Here is a 20,087-nt window from a genome sequence, read left to right on the forward strand (position 1 = left end):
ATCTGACTCCCTCTTCTGGAGTGTCTGAAGACAGCTACAGTGTACTTACATATAATAAATAAATAAATCTTTAAAAAAAAAAAAAAAAAAAAAAGTTCTGTGAATGAAAAGTTCATTCAGGTAGTATGAACATAAAAGGCATTAAAGGAAGTGCCATTTTAGTTAAAGCCTTAAGAATTAGGGTAGGGTGTTAATGCTGGACCCCAAAGGTTACCTAACTGTCATATGTTTGGTCTTTTTACCACTGGAGCAGGAAGAAAGGATTTTTGTTTCCTCGAAGCTCTCCTAATCCTCATGCCTCTACTTCCCAGTGCTAGAATTATAGGTGTGTACCCCGCACCCATCCAGGCTCTTAACACAGAATACAGACTTACTAAAATAGTCTGTTTCCTCATGGCCATGGATGGAACCAAGGAGAAAACAGTTCCTGTCTCTCTACCAGGTGTATAATATACTTGTGTATAAGGTGATGCTGTAATGGTCTTCATGCTACAGACATTGAATGCCTCCTGTACCAGACATGCCAACGCTGACAACAGAGCAATAAACAGGAAGGAAAGCAGGGAGGGAGGCCGAGCCGTTGGACCATAACAAGAGTGAAACTAATGGGAAGGGTTTCCCAGGGAAGGTCCTTGGAGTATAAAATAGGCTGAAGGTTGACTTGTTTAGAAGAGCATCTTTAGACTATAGAGCAGTATTCTAGACCTTCCTGATGCAGGAATCCCTACCCCCAACTATGAAGTTAATTTCATTGCTACTTAATAACTGCAGTGTTGCTGCTGTTATGAATTGTAATGTAAATACCTGCTTTTGGATGGTCTTAGGCAACCCACATGAAAGGGTCTTTTGACATACACCCCCTCCCTCAGGGGTTGTGAGCCACAGGTTGAGCACTGCTGCTGCAGACCATTAACTGAGGTAGAGTAGTTTTATACATTCCCACCTACCACCAGCTCCTGACTTTTTCCCTCCCAACTCCACATTATTTTGAATCAACTTTGAAGAATATATGCTTTCAGGCCAGCAAGATGGCTCAGTGGGTGAGGGTGCTCGCTCTGAAGCATGATGGATGACCTGAGTTCAGTCTCCACAGCTACAACAGGAGAGCCCAAATCATGAAAGTTACTCTGACTTTCACACCTGTGCACACAAGTTATCTAGCAAAAAAAAAAAAAAAAAAAAAGGTATAAAATACAGTTCATATTTTCGCAGAGTCCAGCCCATCCTATAATCTGCGTGTCTTGCAGTTCACTCATGGTGGCACTTGTGTTTAGCTCCACACTCAAGAAACAGCCATGTGGACCACTGAGTCCAAAGCCAGCCTGGTCTACATAGTTCCAGGCCAGACAGCAACAAAAAAACCCCCCTCTGTGCCATGTGGAATTTTAATTATATCCCTCTCAGGAGACATGATCCTGGCTTTTTGTTTTGTATTTCAAGACAGGGTTTCTCTGTGTGGCCCTGGCTGTTCTAGACCAGGCTGGTCTCAAACTCAGATCTGCCTGCTCTGCTTCCTGAGGGCTGGAATTGAAGGTGTTTGCCACCCTACCAGCCATATTGTAGCTCCTCCCCCCCTCCCCTCCAAGTTTTTTTATTTCATTTAAATGAGTGTGTGGAGTTCAGGGGAACAACTTATAAGATTCAGTTCTCTCCACTGGGTAAATCAAACTCAGGTTTGGTTTGTCTGGCATAGTGGCAAATGCCTCTGGCTGAGACATCTTGTTCTAGCTTTTCATATCTTGCTACCAGATTAAGGCAAACAGTAGAATGTAGCAGTAAGGTAGGAAATGGGGTTTAGATTCAGACCTGTGTTAAACTCTTATCTACCAAATATCACTTTTCTTGAGACAAAATTACAATTTAACAGTGAGGGTGAGGATTGTCTGTCTCCAAGGCAAAAATGTTTTACTGCTAAGTACGCCCTGGGTCCTCCACCCCCACCCCTTAAATTAGGCAACTTCGTTTTCATTGTTTCCAAAGAGCAGAGTTGTAAGGTGTGTTTATAGACCACACAGGGGCAGAAACAAAAGGATGGATTGGGTGATTACTTTGCTCTGCTTAGAAGCCTAGGGCAGGGAGACAAAGGAAACAAAACTGACCAATACAGGTAACTTCTGGTTATTTTTTCTAAGAAAGAATTGAGGCAGTTGAGGCAGCCCGCCAGTGGTGCCCCACACCTTTAATCCTTGCACTTGGGAGACAGAGGCAGGCGGATTCCTGGGTTCGAGGCCAGCCTGGTCTACAGAGTGAGTTCCAGAACAACACAGGCTACTCAGAGAAACCCTGTCTTGGGGAAGAAAAAAAAAAAAAAAAGAAGAAGAAGAAGAATTGAGGCATAGAAAGCTATGCTGTCACACAAATGAAACTGGTTTGGCCTATCTGATTATTTCTTTCACCTTGATTTCTCAGGTCAGTTTCAGTCTGGTGACTTGGAGTTTTGTGGATTAGCCAGATCTTGTGGATAGTGATCTTACTCCAACGAAATTGTCTCACTTATTTTGGAAATGAACTCGGCTTCATGTGTGTTAGGCAACATTCCACAACTGAGCTGTATTCCCCGGCTGAACAATAAACTGAGTTGTGTGTTTCTGGAAGTAAACAATCCCAACAGCTGGGAATGGCGTGTAAACCTGCAATTCCAGTACCTGGGAAACCAAAGCAGGGGGATTGTGAGTTTAAGGCCAGACTAAGCTACATAGCGAGATTCTGCCTAAAAATAAAAGAAGTCCAGCAGATAGTTTGGGGCAGAATTCACAAGATAGCATAGGTTTTATCAAATCTGATTTTTTTTTTTCAAAAGCTCTGATCCCAAATGCTTCTTTTTCTCCTATGCAGCATTTTTTGTTCTTTTGTCCCTGGGGGTTTTGGCTGTACAATATTGACCTACCCTTCGACAATGTGTTAGCCATGGAACAGTCTCGCGATATTTGGCAGTTTCTACAAGGATCTGGAGCTTATTTCCAGCCAGACACAAGCACATCCCTTGGGGGGCCAGAGTCAAGAGTCTTGACACAGCCTTGTACCCTGCCACACAGACTCAAGAGTGCACTTTCACCCTGCTTGCTGGCGTCCAATTTATTTTTGTTACTGCAGGACCTTCGTTCTTTTTTTTTTTTTAAAGACAAGGATTTATAGCCCAGGTTTGTCATGAACTCGGCCTCCACCTCCCTTGTCCTGAGCTTACAGGTGTGCACCATCATTCTTAGCTTCCCATTTTACCACCAAAAGAGAGAGGGAGGGAGGCCTATTTGCATGCCAGGCAAGGAGTCTATCTCTGGGCTATATAATTCCAGCCCCAAAATTGTATTTAAATGTGAAAATATGCCTAAAGAGAGCCAGCTGTGGTGCATGCCTTTAATCCCAGCACTTTAATCCCAGGCAGAGGCAGGCGGATTTCTGAGTTCGAGGCCAGCCTGGTCTACAGAGTGAGTTCTAGGACAGCCAGGGCAGAGAAATCCTGCCTCGGGAAAAAAACAAAAAACAAAGAAAAACAAAACAAACAAACAAAGAGCCAGCTGTTGCCAAGGTCTCGAGCAGGCAAGAAATCAAAAACCGGTGGCATTTGATTTGTGTAGGATGCCGTGGGTAAATCCTGACCCTCCCAGGCCTGTTTTCTAGAGAAGGGCCCTGTAGCCCCTTCATATGAGCAGCCCCGGCTGCGGTGAAAGAGGCCCGCGACGCGACTTGGGTCGGCACAACCCGCTAGCCTACCATGTGTCATTTTACTTGACTATAGATTGAACTGACGTCTTGCACATCAACAGGCTCAGACAGACTTCGGGTCTCAGAGTACCTGAAAGGCAAGACCTGGGCTGGCCAGTTCCTGACGGGAAGGGCGGAACCTTGATGCTCTCTCCGCAGCAGGCCGCCGGAAAGCGCCAAGGCAAACCCGCGCCTGCGCGTCGCCATCTTTCTAAAGGAGTGTACGTCTTGTCATTCGTTCTTCCCCGAGCCGGTCTGGCCACTGGCGGAGCGGGGCGGGGCGGGGCGGGACGGGTCATGGCGACCGACGAGCTCCGCGGGCATGCGGTGCGGATGTCCACCCAGGGGTCTCAGCTTGGCGCGGCTCCCGACAGCGTGGCAGGAACTGCGGGGCTGCCCTCCGGACAGAGCGGCGGCGCGGCCCTCCGGCTCGGGGAACGCCCGCCCCCCGCCATGGAGAAGCGGGGACCCTACTTGGTGACACGCGCACCTTCCATTCAGGCTAAGCTGAGTGAGTGCAGTGGGCTGCATGAAGGTCTCTGCCCTCGCGGGCTGCTGTGGCCTGGGGTTGATCCCTAGAGCCCCGTGATCCCCAGAGGGGAGGGGGTTTAGGTGCAGCCCTCTCCTGTCCCCGACAGCCCGGAAAGCAGCGGAATGGGGAAGACCTGGCTGACATAAGACCCTTTGACTTCCAGAGAAGCACCGGGACCATGCCAAGGCCGTTCTGCGGAGAAAGGGCATGCTGGGTGCCTTGACGAACCGCCCCGATTCTTCAGGGAAAAGGTCTCACTGGGCTTTACTTCCTCTGTGTCAGCAGCGTTCAAAGGCCTTATCCCTTCCTGCTTGGGAATCAGGGCACTGTTGAGCTAGCTAGCTTATTTGCTGGTATCTTAAGAATGGGAACTAGGAGGGATGGGGATGGGTGGGAGTGTGAGAACTGGAACTACCTCTACTCCTTTTTTTTTAAGACTGTGCAAAATAGAAAAGTCACAAAATAGACTTTGTAAAAGGGGAGTTGCATCAGTGCACAGATAGGATATTCATTAAAGGACGAGATGGTTGCTGGAGTCCCAGGAGTGAAGATGGAGAGCCCATGCAGTATTTTTGGAGTTTTTTTTGTTTGTTTTTTAAAAGCAGAATGATACCCTCTTAGAGTTGAATAGGACCTCACATAGCTGATTATAGCTGAAACTCAAATGTGACTTGCCTGGGATCCTCAGGCTAAGGTGGACAGATGCTTTTTACCTGGTTCCTGAAATGGGGAGGTGGGCCTTTCCTAGGAGCTTTCAGTGCAGTAGAGTGGGCCAGAAAAGAATCCGAGGAGCCGGGGCCAACTGCATAGAGCAGCAGGTTGTGGTGACTGACCGGGCTGTGACCGGGTAGAAGGAAAGTCTGGAATAGTCCACTCAGTTCTTTCTGCATAGGGACCAGGGCTCTGGCCTTCCCTGTGAAATGCCTCTGCTTTCTTCCCCGCCCCATCTCAGGTCAGTGAAGTTTAACAAGGGCTACACTGCTCTTAGCCAGAGTCCAGATGAAAACCTGGTGTCCCTTGACTCTGACAGGTGAGTGCTTTCCTTGGAAACAGTCGGCAGTGACTTGAATAGCTCAGCAGAGTGCTTGACGCCCTTGCCTGCTGCCTATCTCCCCCAAGGCCCTTCATGTACACTCCAGAGCTGCTCTCTTTTGACTGCTGTCCCTTCCAGGGATGGCATGGCTGGAAGAGTTCCTGTCCTATTGGGCTTGCACTTTTAGCGAGAATCACCTCTGGGAGCCATTGGTGCTCACTGGGACTCTGGGCTTGAGTTCTCTGGTGTGCAGTCTTTGCTTCACAAGTCCTTCAGACCCCCTTGCATGCCCTCGCCATTTGCAGCTGTGCCACAGAGATGTCCCCTGAACTGATTGTCTTCCTCTTCTCCTAGTGATGGGGAGCTGGAATCCAGATATTCCTCCGGGTATTCCTCTGCAGAGGCAAGTCCAGAGCGCCTATCTGTGCAGGGTCAGGCTGCAGGCAGGTCACCACCCACCACTGCCAAAATGTTTGTGCTGCCTCTGTTTGCACAGCACGGTGCTAGATTCCACTCTGCTCTCTAGTCTTCCACTATGCCCTCTTCCCTAAGCAAAGACAGACAGGCATCTTAGGATGGCTGTTGAAATTCAGGAGACTATATATCCTCAGAGCTAGAAGTGATGTCAAGTCCATAATCTTGGAATCCTCTTTCTAAGTTCCGGCTAAGTGTCCATAAACTGTGCTGGAATGCTTCTTGTGATTGGTCACTCATTACATCTAAGCATTGCTTGCTGCCCTCTTTGGGTAGTTTCCAGGTCTTCTGTTTCTTGCAGCCTGGACCCACTGGTCATAGGTTTGCCTTCCAGTGTTGAAAGGTAACTCAAGGCTTCCCTTTTTTTCTCTGAGTCAGCATTCAACCCTCCCCCACCCATCTTCACTGAGCTTGCTTTCTTCAGTTCCATCTCTGGCAATAGTCTGAGCACACCTCCTAGGCTGGTCTTTAGGACATCTTTCTAGAGTGATTGTCCCAGTGAGAACCAAAGAGACAGAAAATTCTCAACCAGGCATGGTACCATGTGCCAGTACAAGTACAAAGGAGCTGCAGTTAGGGACATGGCTGCACTGGGTAGCTCTTCTTTATTCTACTAGGAGTCATTGGTTAATCTCAGTTTTGCAAAGGAGAAAACAGCTTGCACATTGTACCCTCCTTATATGTCTAAGACATTAAGATTGTCAAAAACTAAGGAAATTCTGTCAAGAATCACAAGTCTTAAAATTTCCTAGCATCATTGATGTCCTGCCTACCAGCACCCTGGTGAAAGCAGGCTGGCTTTGCAGGAACCTAGCCCTGCCAGCACAGAAGGAACTAGCAGACAAAGCTGTCCCCTACCAGGTTCCACATATACCTCTAATACTCCAGCCTAGTTTTCTGTTGTCAACCTTCCTCTCTCTACATAGCCCTGGCTGTCCTGGAACTCGCTCTATAGACCGGGCTTGCCTTGAACTCAGAACTGCCTGCCTGTCTCCCAAGTGCTGGGATCAAAGGCATGCACCACCACAGAGGACAGCCCCATATTCTTCAATCTTGACATGGATATCTGGGTGACAGATTTTTAAAGAGAAGCCTGGCTGGTTCTCAGTGAGCCTCTGGGGAGTTCCTCACTGCTGGAAAGACACTGCAGAGAAAGGGCGATCCTTCTGTAATGCAGGATGTGCAGCGGCCTGGGGCTAGGTAGAGGAGGGACCTGCCTTTAGGCAGCAGCTCTGTATGCCTCGCATCCTGTTTTACACTTCTGTCCTCTTCCTTTAGCAGGTGAACCAGGATGTGAGCCGGCAGCTGCTGCAGGATGGATATCACCTGGATGAGATTCCAGATGATGAGGACCTGGACCTCATTCCTCCTAAGCCTATTGCTTCTTCCGCGTGTTCTTGCTGCTGGTGCTGTCTTGGGGATTCTTCCTGTACCCTCCAGTAGCCATAGCCCTCCAGGATGGGCTGATGGCCCCGATGGCCCTTCACAGTGATACTCAGTGCACTGGGTATCACCGCCAGCCTAGAACCGCTGGAGGCATTGACCTCTGGTCAGGCCAGTGGCCTACAGGGAGCCCTCGCCTGGTGCTTCTCATGTCAGAGGCCCCCGTCTGGGTCATAGGTGATAGGTGAAAGTCGGCAGGTTCCCATTGGCAGTTTCAGGAAACCACTTTAATAAGGGAGAGAGGAGAAACTTCCGGAGGTTCTTATGCTGATTGCTAAGAAAACCATTTACAGAGGTTCTGACTTGTCCTGAGGAGGGCGAAGAAAGAACGAACTCTGCTTCACTCAGGCTGTGCTGGGGAGTATGGTGAGAGGCAGAGAGCAGCACTTTATGGCTTGCAGGAGGAATCTCAAAGAATACAACTGGGAAGCGCCAAGTGGGTTGTTCCTTAGGTTACAGCAAGGAATCTAACTTAATGATGGAGTGGGACTGTGGCTTTCAGAACCTCTGAACTTGGGCCATTCTGCTGGTCCTGCTGTCTGGATGGGCTTAGTAACTCTGTTGGCCCTTCCCCCGTTAGAAGAGAACCGCTCTGTCGTATATGTTTATTTATCTGTAGTTCCTAGGCATTGGAGAGTTTTTCCGAATTTTTTTTTTGTTGTTGTTGTTTTGAGGTAAAAATTGGATTGGCAGAAACCTGCAGTTTTGTGATTACCAGCAGAGGGAGCTGCTGGGAAGTTAGTGCCTTCCTATGGTTAGCTGTGTAAGCTTTTGAGAAGTATTGATGGATGAGAGCCAATGTCCTGGTGTAGCTGTGTGACTCTGGCCTACATGGAAATGTTTAGACAGGATGGGAAGGGGAGACTTAAGCCAGCTCCTGGACCCTACTTGAGTTGATGAATCTGCAGTGCAAGGGGGCCTTCCCTCTAACAAGGCACATTCCTCTCCCCAGCACAGGGCTGGTAGAGCACTTGCCTAGCCTGTGCAAGGCTAGGGCTGGTGATGCACAGAACAAAAATGCCTCTGAGAGAACACAGCTAAACCCCAAGCCTGAGACTCAGTACTAAGCGTCTTCTTGGAATTTAGTTTTCCCAGTCCCCTCCTCCTGGGTCCTCTTCTTTGGTTTTTTTTTTGTTTGTTTGTTTGTTTTTTGGTTTTGGTTTTGGTTTTTCAAGACAGGGTTTCTCTGTGTAGCCTCGGCTGTCCTGGAACTTACTCTGTAGACCAGGCTGGCCTTGAACTCAGAAATCCACCTGCCCCTGCCTCCCAAGTGCTGGGATTAAAGGCGTGCGCCACCACCGCCTGGCCTCTTTGTTTTATCTTACCCAGGTGTGTGGTGAGGCTTGGGGTAGATAGGGTTCCCAGTATAAGGGGCGGCAATAGTCAGAGTTAGGGGTTGGGCACTACATGTGACTGTCCTGTTCAGTGATTACTGGAGGCTTAGGAGGAATGATATGCCTGCTACGTCCTTTCATAGGTAGTAGCAAAAAAGGTAAGATCAAAAGATAAGGCTTTCCCTATTACTTGGCCACAAACCTGTCCTCATGATTGTTGCCAGTGCCTAGCAGGGGGTTTTGTTGTTGCTCTCAGGCTGTGGAAGGCTGAAAAGATGTCTAGGGGCTTTTTACTCGACTGCTTGGCAGCATCACAGGAGGGAAGATGGGACAGAAGCCAGAGGCACATCTACTTGGTTCTTGGGTTGGGTCATAGATGCTGCCTGTGCTCTGCAGTGGGAGTCTGCAACTCTGTGCAAGGATCTCACATTCTGTATGGCCTGCAGGGAAGGAATACAGACCATATCCAGGCTTCTAGGACTCCGCAGAGGTGGAGTCCTCATGTGCAAAGGGAATAGAGATAGGACAGAGTAGAGAAAGACGGTGGTAGGGCTCAGTGAGGCCACAAGTGCTTGTGGAACTTAAGTGTGGAGTTCTATTTCTATTTGGTTAAAACAGAGTAGCCTGGACATTTGGCAGCTCCTGGGGGTGGGCAGTGCCCCTGAAACCACACTCTCTGGGGTAGTTGTTGCTGTAGTTAACATTGAGGTGCTTGGCTAGAACTGTCCCCGGAAGGAAAGTTCTCGAGCTAGGTGGCCTCGTGTGGAAAAGCATTACTTGTGGAAAAGCTCAGTAGTGCCCAGCTAGGAGGGGTAGAAGTGGGCAGCTGTTAGGGGTCAGACAAAAATAACACCAATAAAGGCACAGAGGTGCCCACACCCTAACTGCCTTAATTCCGAGGGCTGGGTGTTCTGCGGGAGGCTGTCCTGGGAAGGAGGGCATCTGAGCCTCCTCAGGAGTGCCTCCCCCACGTTTACACTGCTCCTCAGTCCTCTTTCTTGGCTTGCACTTTCACAGTCTGTTATAATAAATTCAGTCCTGGTAGTGAGCTGTATTGTGCTGCACTGTTTGGTTTGGTTGGTTTGATACAGTTTTTCTGTGTAACCTTAGCTATCCTGGAACTCACTCAAACTTAGACCAGGCTGACCTCAAATTTAAGAGATCCACCTACCTCTGCCTCCCAAGTGCTGGGATTAAAAGCCAGCTTTGGTTTTAAATCTTATGTGTGTATGGGGCGGAGGTGGGGGGGTACACTTAAGTGTGTGTATGGGGGTGGGGGTACACTTAAGTGTGTGTGTACTACGTGTATGCAGGTGCAAGAGTCCACAGAAGTCAGAAGAGGCGTCAAATCTCTTAGGACTGGAATTACAATTGTGAGCACCACATGGGAACTGGGAATGAGACCTGGGCTCTCTGCAAAGACAGCAAGCACTTTTTAACCGCTGAGTTGTCTCCCAGCCCCGTACATGGCACTAGCCTGAGCTGTATGATAACCTCAACAACACATAAAGGGGCTAGGAGGATGGCTCAGTGGTTAGAGTACTTACCATGCAAGTATGAGGACCCGAGTTCAAATCCCTGAGCCCTCACCCCAAGCACCCAAATAAGAAGCCAAAAGTAGTGGCACACACCTGTAATCCCAGTTCTGAGGAGGTCAAGATGAAGGACCACTGAGACCTGCTAGTTAGTAGTCTAGCTGAACTGGTGAATTCCAAACCAGTGAGAGACCCTGTCTCAAAAAAAGGTAGACGGTTCTTGAGGAGTAACACGCAGGTGCATGTATGTGCACATACATAACCATGTGCAAACACCAGGAGCCATTAGGAAGCAGAAGCTGAACTCCAAAGCCAACCTTTGGAACATGAAGGCAGTCTCAGAAAAAGTCAACTACAGGAGCAGAAGGTCTCCCTGCAAGCTGTCCAACTGAGGCTGGAGCTGGCTTCCTCTCCCACCCCTTCCTGTAAAAGCATTCTGGAATCCAGCCTGCCCACCCCCACGAAGCTGTATGAAGAATTCAAACCAAACCTGGACATCATCAGAGAGCTCTTTCCTCCCACATCAGGGACAGGCATACCAAAGGCTGACTGCTCTTCACTCTGTATCCTCAACACAAGTGATCTTTAATTACTTTGACGACGGAGCTAGAGGGAATGCGCTTCATTAATCCACTGGCCTACCCCTTCCCTTCCCTCCCCTTCCCTTCTCTGCAGCTGAGAGCATGCTGAGCTAATGCTGGGGGATGCATGCTTTGTTAGCCTAGCACCTCAGCTAGAGCAGAGTGGTTGCCGCTTTGGTGGACACACCTGGCTCAGAGGTAACAGAGTGTTGAGAGGGTACAGAGGAGTGGCAGGCCTCAGGCTTCATACAGAAACCTTGTCCTGAAGATGGTCCAGCCTGGGCATGCTCCTGGAGTTACTAATGCCAAACTTACTACTTCTAATCCAGTATACATTCAAAGAGTGCACAACAGGGACAGGGATTGGGCTAGACCTGAAATATGGAGCTGGCCAGGATCCAGTAGTAGGCAGAGAGACTAAGAACTAGTCTCTACAGCAGACAGCAGGCCCGGAATATCAGCAGATCCTTGGGCACAATAATCTTCAGTAAGACACTCTCATTGGCTGCAATGAAGAGGACTCTACCACGATACAGAGGGATTTCTGCATGGGTGGAACGTATGATAGCTGTCACTGTCCCTTGGACCATCAGAAGGATGCTGGCAGAGTCTAGTGTCGAGACTTTGTATTCAACGACAGAGCTAGGGACCTGTCAGAAAGAAGTGATAGAATAGTATAATTTGCACTCTGCTCCTGGGTTCTAGACCACCTCAGGGGCTTGGCTGCCTCCTTTCCCATTATTCAGGCTCTTGGCACTACGAGGGCCCACATCTGGTGCCTGGCAGAGAGACAGATGGGCTCTGTGGCTGCCCCGACTGAGTGGGCTTGACAGGAAATCCAGCCCCAGGTCTACCCATGTAAGCTTCACATGCTATTCAGGACCCTTCCTGGCCCACCTACTCACCTCCATCTTCATAACAGTGAAGTCTGGCACAGGGGGGTCATAGATCGAGAGATAGGGGTCATCCTGACTCTGTGCTGGGGCAAACAGCCTGTCATTGCTGGGGCTAGGCGTGTAGTTGAGCATTTCACACAGGGTTGGCACATCAATGAATTTGGGTGTCAGGCCAGCACGCACAGTATTGTCCGAACATGCCATGCATTCCACGCAGTCTAGAGACAGAGAAATGTCATGTAATAAGATGGTGAAGTACGCCATGGAAGTTGGCTCTCCAGGGCTGGGCCTCCTAGCTTAGGCCATGTGAATGCCTATGAATTGGGTTAAAATGTGTGAATAGCATTGTAAGAAAATATGTGAAGGTATCAGGCCCCAAATTATGTTAGCCCCTGCATTAGCAAGAATTCTGCAACAGAATCCTGCAAACAGTCAAACGGGACATCCAGTCAGACATGGTGGTTCACGCCTATAATCACAGCACTCACAGGCTGAAGGGGGGAGAGGGTGCCACACGTTTGAGGCCAGCCTGGGCTACAGAGTGGAGACCCTGTCTTAAAACAAGAACAGCAATAAAAAGGGAGGCTCACTGGGCAAAAATGCAAGCATGAGCACCTGAGGTCAAATGCCAAGACCCCACATTAATGCCAGTGTGTAGCACAATGGTGGTAATCTCAGCAGTCCTTCGGGGAGACAAGAGAATCTCTGCAAGTTCACTGCCAGCTAGATAGGAGTATGTGGTTAAAAAACCAGAAAAAGAAACAAAATCAAAACAAAAGAGACCCTCAAACCAAGTAGAATGAGGATGAACCTCCAACCCCCAGGTTCCTGAGCTCCTTGCACATCCTTTGGTCCATGTGCACCTGCATTCACACACAAAGAGCATCCTTTTGTTGCATCACCCATATTTTAGTGTAAAAATCTCTCCAGGCAGGTAGCGTTGGTTTGCAGTCACAAGTGAGAACAGCAGCTTTGTCCAGTGTGGCTTGTCTCAGATTTCCACACTCATCAAAGGGGCTTAACATCAGAACTTGTAGCTAGTGGCAGATTGTGAGCAGTATCTACCGCCCAGCTGGCAGCTACTACCATCCATACTGGCTCAGTCACCCTGAGGTCACCAACCTCTCTCTTTCAGCCATATGAACAAACAAGGTCCAAGGTGGGTGGCCCTGGGGCTTACTACTGAAATGGGCTCACCTCCCTTTAGGTAGGCATGGGGCACGTTGGCATCCAGAAACATGGCTTCTCCAGGCTTCAAGGTGAGCAGGTTCAGGAAGTAGATGGCGAAACATCCGATATCACCCGGGTGCTGTTGGTGCAGCTGCAGTAAGAGCTTCCCATAAATGTCGTCCGTGCTGTTTCCGTCAAATACTGAGGGTCACAGAGCATCCCAAGGCCACTAAGACACACATGGTATCCACAGCTTTACCCTGACGAGGGAGCCTTGGTGAACAGTCCCTGCCTGACAAATGCAGCTCTTAGGCTGGGCCTCTCCTAAACATCCCTCATCTTTGCACAAAAATATCATCTCTCACCTCAACCATGCACAGGTCTGGCCTGGCTACAACAGCTGGGCATTGTGGTACACAGCTATAATCCTAGCACCAAGACAGAAGGCTCACCGTGAGGGGTAGACAGACTGGACTGCAGAGTATGACCCTGTCTCAAATGATACAGGCTAGGGACGTACCTTAGTTGGTAGAGTGCTTGCCCAACATGCATGAAACCCTAGGTTTGATCCTCTGCCCCACAAAGAAACAGGGATGGTGGCACATGGCTGCAATCCCAGCACCCGGAAGATGGAGGGAGGAGTGTCAGAACAGTAAGACCATTCTTGCCTATATAACACGTTTGAGGCCAGCCTTCGGTACAGGAAACTTCGTCTCAAAGGGAGGTATGGGGGAAAATTATATGAAAAATATTTAAAACACATATACCACTAGCATCTCCAGTTTACATTTTGACAAAAAACATTGTCTCCAGACAATTACCCAGAAACAGTCTCCCAATTAGGGACCACTTATTGCTCTTAAGCTCAAAATCTATTACAGACAGGGAGGTAACCCGAAAGCTTCATGGAGAGTGTCAAATTCCCTACTAACCAAGGACTTCGCCTTTGTTAGCACTTCAGCTCCCTTCCATGTCTCAGGAAGTCTGTCCATCTTAGCAAACTGGGATGGTTGCCTACCTCAGAAAGCATAGGGCACAATGTGCTATGGGCCAAAATGTGCCCTGGTAACTGACCAAGAGAAGAGGCTCTCAGCCTGGGCCAGAGGGAGGAGGGAGGTGTCTTGGGAGGGCAGGGGCAGGAGCAGGGTGAGCTGAGTTTCCTGGAACACGCAGATAAAGGAGGAGTGTATTCAGAATGTGCAGGACTCACAATAAAGAAAGCAATGTTCAAGTGGGAGGGTGGTTTCCGTCTTCTATAGATACTTGCTCAGTGCCTACTCAGCTAAACACTGGGAGGAACATGAAGTCTCTGGCCTGGAGATTCCCCAGTTTGAGCAAGTGAACACATGGTGGTAAGGAGTCCCTGCATACTTGGATGTCAGAACAGAGCGCAGGCCAAGGTTCTCTAAGAGTATGCAAGCAGGTAAGATACTCCAAACCACGACACAGAACAAGGGGGCATGCACAGGTGAGAGAAAACGGCTGTGACACCCAAGTCACACAGCCGACTTAGGCAAAGACTGAACCGCAAGAGGGGTCTAGGGCTGCCTGGAGAAGGAGCTGGCCAGTCGGGCAAGGAGCTAAGGTTACATTGAGGAGCTGCCAGGTAAGCTCCTGGCTGAGACTCTGCCAGCCTCGTTTCTCACTGTGTGTGTTGACTCTGCAGGACAACAGAGACATGACCACACCCGCCTTGGTCATTTCCTGAACTCTGTTAGCCCAAGGTCAGACATCTCGGAGGGTTTTAAGGAAGAGGCTGATGGTTCAGAGCACAAGGCTTGAGTCCTCTAGCAAAGGATGTGCTTTCTGCTCCCTAGCCCCCTAAATGCAAGTCTGCCCCACAGCAAGCAGCTGGAGAATTGGGAAGAATCTGGGAACGCCTGGAGAGAGGGCCCTGATAGGATCCTCTAGGCCAGTCTGCTTCCAACCACCTCAAGGAAACCAGTCTAGAAGCACTCACCCTGGGGCCTCAACTCCACCAAGACTGGGAAAGAGACGGTAGCAGCCGATCTTAGGACCATCTAAATTTGGCCCCTTTTCGTGTCCTGCTTGGTGAAAAGGGCCAGCAATCCTGTCTCCATGCCTCATCCCAGCCTTGGGCAGTGAACCCAGCCAGGCCCCTGCCACACCCACCCAGGCCACACCCACCCAGGCCACACCCACCTTGCTGGGAGATCCTTTTCACCAACAGGTTAAGCTGCTCCACCACCACCTTCTTCTCACTCTTCATCAGCTGGGAAAAGCAGTTCCTCAGAGCGGAAGCCATGGCCTCAGTATCCCCACCCACGCTCTCCTTCAGCTGTGCTGTGGCATCGTCTCCAATCAGCAACTGGAACTCAGGCACCTCTGCAGGGTGGCCAGGGCAAGGAGATGTCAAGAATGGGGAGACAGGACACGAAGAAGTGAGGTCCTCCCACTGCACCCCTAACCAAAGACCCAGTAGCGCTACCCAAACCTTGCTGTATAGACATGGCTCACCACCAGCCCTCAGCAACCACACCTGAGCCTGGTCTCACTCTCTGGCCCACTGGTCCCTAAGACTGCCTCATGAGGCCAAGATCCCTTTAGTCCCTACGATATTAAGCCTCACTGTCTCTATTTCCCCTCTGGCCCAGGCTCCTCCTATGTTCCAGGCCCAGTACATGTACCCTCAGCATTCCCACCCAACCTTACTCTTCATAAAGGTCACAATCTCCTCCACTGGCCGGAAACCACACAAGCCCTGGAAGGAGGTAAGGGCAATGGCCATTTCTGGCTTGTGGTTGGCATCAGGGTAGTGCTCTGGAGCCTGGAGATGCAGCTTCTCTGCCAGCTCCTGTGGATGGGCAGTGGAGGAGAACAATTGGGGTACAGCTACCATCATTAGGAGTACCAGCCTCTGCAGTCGCTGCTGCCCACTGCTCCATTTACCAGAAAACAGTGGCTTCTTACCTCTGGCAATGATCGCAGTCAAGGCATCATGCAGAAACTTGGGGTTCAGCCTACCCAGGGCAGAAACATGGGCCAGGGAAGAGCTTGGACAGACTTAATTAAGAGGCATTAAGAGGCCTGGCCTGGGGCCAGGAACCCTAAACAGCAGGCACATAAGTTGTGTGATGTGGGTAAATGATTTAGGGGGAGGTAGAGTTAGAAATATCTGGAGTCTCAGGTCATCCTCAGCTACATAATGCATTTGAGGCCAGCTTGGGCTTTGTAAGATCTTTAAAAATCCCCAAATTACGGGTTGGAGAAATGGCTCAGTGGTTAAGAGCACTTGCGGCTCTGGCAGAGGGCTCAGGTTCTTTTCCCAGCATCCACATGGTGGCTCACAACCATCTGTATCTCCAGTTCTAGTGGCTCTGATGGCCTCTTCTTTCTTCCAAAGGCACCAAGCATGCATGTGATGTACACACATACATGGAGGCAAACATTCAAACACATAAAATAATCTTTTTAAAAAGGTCCTGGAAGCCAGGCGTGGTAACACACGCCTTTAGTCCCAGCACTTGGGAGGCAGAGGCAGGCAGATTTCTGAGTTTGAGGCCAGCCTGATCTACAAAGTGAGTTCCAGGACAGCCAGGGCTATACAGAGAAACCATGTCTCGAAAAACCAAAAAAAAAAAAAAAAAAAAAGGTCCTGGAGCTATAGCTCTGTGATTAAGAGCACCGATTGCTCTTGCAGAGGACCTGGGTTCAGCTCCTTGCACCCACACAGCAGCTCATGACTATCTGTATCTCCAATCTGAGGGAACTCAAAGCCCTCTTCTGGCCTCCCCACACACTCTACTCCTGGAGTGCACAGGCCTACACATGAAGGCAAAACACTCATACACATAAAATAAAAATAAGTATTTTAAAAAGAGTTTAGTCAGACTGTGTAAGCCAGGCTGTGAGAAGCTTCCACGATGGGGTGCAGCTGAGGCAGCAGCTGGGGTGCCTGCCCTGTCCTGGAATTCCGGAATTGAACTCTCCAAGAGAGCCAGGCGGGGCAATGGCAGATAAGAATAGACCTAGGCTGGGGGGAGGGGAAGCCAAGGACAAACTTAGAGACTCTGTCTTGGCATAGGCCAGTCAGTTGTCCACTTGCACTTAGCTTCTGTATGTGTCACCAGCATGTGCGCCCGAGCAGCCAAGCTGCTGTTAGTAAGACTTGAATTTCGCTAGAGCCTAGTATGGGTGGAGGGAAGCAGCACTAGTATCTGTGGGGAGGTCCCCCCAAAAGCCCTTCCCTACCCTGACCTCTGCACCCTCTGACCCCGTACCTTGTTAGGGTGTGCCTGGATAGACAGGGCCGTGTCCACCGACAGCACTTTGAAGAGGAAGGGCAGCTTCCCATTAAAGGTGTTCTTGACCTTTGAGCCTAAGCAGTCCGGGTTTTCAGCAATCCACTGGCCTAAGGTCTTCTGGGAAATACGGTTGTCAAGGATCTTGGCATCTCCCCGGGGGTGTGTCCCCATCCACAGCTGGAAGAACAGGAAAGTTGAGAAAAAAAGGAAGCAGCTGACAGCCCTGGAAGTATGAAGCATGTATCGGTATCCGCTTATGAGGTGCTCTTGGGGATCAAACCCAGGGCCTCACGTACAGAAAGGAGGTGCTCTACTGTCCAATCGTCTGTCCAGACACTCCAACGTCTCCGAAAGCACGACTCTCAACAACAGATCTGTGAGGGGCTAGTGCTCATTTATTTTAGTCTCAAAAGACATAACTTTCCTGTTTTGATTGTTCTCTCCCCATAAGAAGGAATAAATTTGGGATTGATATTAAATAAAACATTAGGGAACTGGAGAAATGGCTCATTGGTTAAGAGATCTTACTGCTCTTCCAAAGCACTACCAGTCAGTTTCCAGCACCCACATCAAGAGGCTCACAACCTTCTATGACTCCAGCTCCAGGAGACCCAAGGTTTCTGACCTCCACAGGCACCTGCATTCACACGCACATAACCGCATGTCCACAAACACACCTATACGCAATATAAAATAATTAAAAATAAATTTTAAAGAAAAAAATTAATGAAAGTCAAACACTTGTTTATGACTAGGACTGCTGTTACATATCTTTAGTCCTAGCACTCAGAACACAGAGGCCAAGAGATTGGACATTCGAGGTCATTCTCAATTGTACAGCAAGTTTGAAGCCAGCCTGGGCACTCTGAGACAAGTTCTCAAAAAATCAAAACAAAGCCGGGTGTGGTGGTGCACGCCTTTGATCCCAGCACTTGGGAGGCAGAGGCAGCCAGATCTCTTGAGTTAAAGGCCAGCCTAGTCTACAGAACAAGTTTCAAGACAGAGAAACACATAGAGAAACAAACTCACTCTCTCTCTCTCTCTCCCCCACCCCTCTGTGTGTGCGTGTGGTGGGCTGTCCCAGATATTTTATCCTCCCTTATATGAGACAGGATCTTGGAGGAGAGATCAGACAGATTCTCCTCCTTCAACCTCCCTAGTTCTGTGATTGCAGTGCTGATTATGCTTCCTTTGTGCATGTATTTGCACGGATCCCAGAACCAAGAGAACATCTACAGGCTACAGAGATCCCTCCCAACTGATCCATATGGCTTGTGTCAGATCCTTTGGTCTCACGGTAAAGTGGACTGATGTGCAGTCAGGGTCTTACCTCTGCATATGGCTTGTCCTCTGAGATCTGGGCCAGTGGATCACTGCTAGCCAGCAGGCATGCCACTTCACTTTTGGAGCCCACCTTCCCCCAGGCATACTGCTGCACCACACAGGAAAGTGGGAACACTGGGGACACAGACAGAAGGTTAGCTGCCATTCCACTCTTCAGACCTGGCCCTAGTGCTGGGGAACCAGGAATGGGGGAGGGGAATCTAAGGCCATAGACACAGAGTCTATGACTTGTGGAAGGTCACTCCTCTCTTTCACAATCGTCGATATTCCTATCTGTGAGATTGGCAGATACGGATCTTCTCTGCCACGGAGAAGAATTGAGTTGGGGTGATGGGGAAGGAAAAGGAACTAACGACTCATCTCTCTGCAAGCGGTCAGTCCCGAAGTGATTCGAGTGATACGACCCCCGGCTGTACTACCCACCCCAGATCCTATCCTTGTGCTCAGCGACCACAGGAATGGTCACGATCCGCTACGTCTTGCCAGTATAGGTCCCCAGGACGCGACCACCACCAAGATAGCTAACACGGGTCAACGGCTCACCTCTCGGACTCGCCATCCCAGTTGCCTGAAACCCGGCTTCAGGAACGTAAGTTCTTCCCAGCAGCCTCCGCTTTTTCTGCGCGCGGAGCTTCACGGGAAATGTAGTTTGCAGAGCCCACCGCCTCCTACCTGAGCAGTCAGGAGAGTCTGTTGCCTAAAAGCATTGTCCCTTACTCTTGGTTTCAACAGTCCTGTCTCAGCCTTCTTTTATCCGTATGTAAGTACTGAGAACTCGCTAAGTATCACAGATTGTTCCAAGCATACATCAGAGAACAAAATAGCACTACTTTTGTGCTTTTTCGGGGCCTTTAGTCTAGAGAAGGGAAGTAATTCAATAAATCTTATTAGTGTGTTAAAAGGCAATAAATAGCGAAGCATAGTGGCACACTCCTATTATTCCTGTAGTTAGGGAGCCAAAGCAGAAAGCTTGTCTTGAGTTTGAGACCAGCCCTGTTACAACGGTCATCTGGGTAAAAAGGAGAGATTTGAGGAAGAGTGTTCCTGGCAGAAGAAAGAGCTAGCAAGAATCTCTAGTGCTGGAACTTGGGAATGTGCCTATACTGTACACAATTAAATAACAAAGAGTTCAACACTATCTGGGCAAAGGGACACACAAAGGCAGGGAGGGAGGCACGCAGGCAGGCAGGCACGCACGTACAAGTATGCGTGCAAGTACAGCGAAGAAAAGGGGGTCAGCAAAACAGGCGATGTATAGGGTCATGTGCTGTCATGAGGATTTTAGGGTTTCCCCTGAGTGCCAGTGGTTAGAAGGTTATTGGTGTGATGTAACTATGATAGTGGTCGCAGATGTCACTACCCCCTCCCACCCCCTATGAACTTCTGTTTCTTGCTCTGTAGAATGGGGATAGTAATTTATAGATCTACCAGATTTATTGCAGGACCTAAGAGAACTGTAAAGCAGTCAGTGCTGTGTTCCTCTGACCCTCCCATCCTAGGTGATTCCAGAACCCAGCACTTCTCCAGTCTGAGCTGCTCACAAGCTGTGCATAGGACGGAGAGGAGGCGTCACCAGGAACCCTGCACAGGGAAGGCAGGGGATGGACTTCTGTTGTGGAGTAATCTTGTTGTATCCTCTGTAGAAAGTCTCCGCCATCCGGACCTCCACAACAGCCTACAGGGAGAGAACCCAGCTGGAGACCCAGACTCTCAGCTGCCAAAGCTCCTGGGAACTGGAGAGAGAGCGGAGAGGGAGGGGGGAGGAGAGAGGGGGAGGG

General features: G+C 49.5%; 2 protein-coding genes across 4 annotated transcripts; one reads left to right on the forward strand and one right to left on the reverse strand.

Moving 5' to 3' along the window:
- Nucleotides 1–3,903: 3,903 nt before the first annotated feature.
- Fam219b (family with sequence similarity 219 member B) lies at nucleotides 3,904–9,566 on the forward strand. Of its 3 annotated transcripts, none has more exons than XM_021171683.1 (5): nucleotides 3,904–4,213; nucleotides 4,398–4,485; nucleotides 5,187–5,264; nucleotides 5,622–5,670; nucleotides 7,020–9,566. In XM_021171683.1, exons 1-5 carry the CDS (start codon nucleotides 4,000–4,002, stop codon nucleotides 7,182–7,184), a joined length of 594 nt encoding a protein of 197 aa, XP_021027342.1. In that variant the 5' UTR covers nucleotides 3,904–3,999; the 3' UTR covers nucleotides 7,185–9,566. The 3 variants fall into 3 exon arrangements, with proteins under 3 accessions (XP_021027342.1, XP_021027343.1, XP_029337890.1); XM_029482030.1 differs by having other exon boundaries at nucleotides 3,939–4,213; nucleotides 7,023–8,367; XM_021171684.1 differs by lacking the exon at nucleotides 5,622–5,670.
- A 1,047-nt stretch (nucleotides 9,567–10,613) lies between these two features.
- Mpi (mannose phosphate isomerase) lies at nucleotides 10,614–18,904 on the reverse strand. Its single transcript, XM_021171674.1, has 8 exons — nucleotides 18,853–18,904; nucleotides 18,296–18,423; nucleotides 16,942–17,142; nucleotides 15,374–15,515; nucleotides 14,864–15,046; nucleotides 12,728–12,901; nucleotides 11,540–11,748; nucleotides 10,614–11,284 (listed from the first exon to the last, which is right to left on the reverse strand). Exons 1-8 carry the CDS (start codon nucleotides 18,866–18,868, stop codon nucleotides 11,066–11,068), a joined length of 1,272 nt encoding a protein of 423 aa, XP_021027333.1. The 5' UTR covers nucleotides 18,869–18,904; the 3' UTR covers nucleotides 10,614–11,065.
- Between the last annotated feature and the right edge of the window lie 1,183 nt (nucleotides 18,905–20,087).

Source organism: Mus caroli, chromosome 9 (genome assembly GCF_900094665.2).
Source record: "Mus caroli chromosome 9, CAROLI_EIJ_v1.1, whole genome shotgun sequence".
NCBI classification, from domain to species: domain Eukaryota; kingdom Metazoa; phylum Chordata; class Mammalia; order Rodentia; family Muridae; genus Mus; species Mus caroli.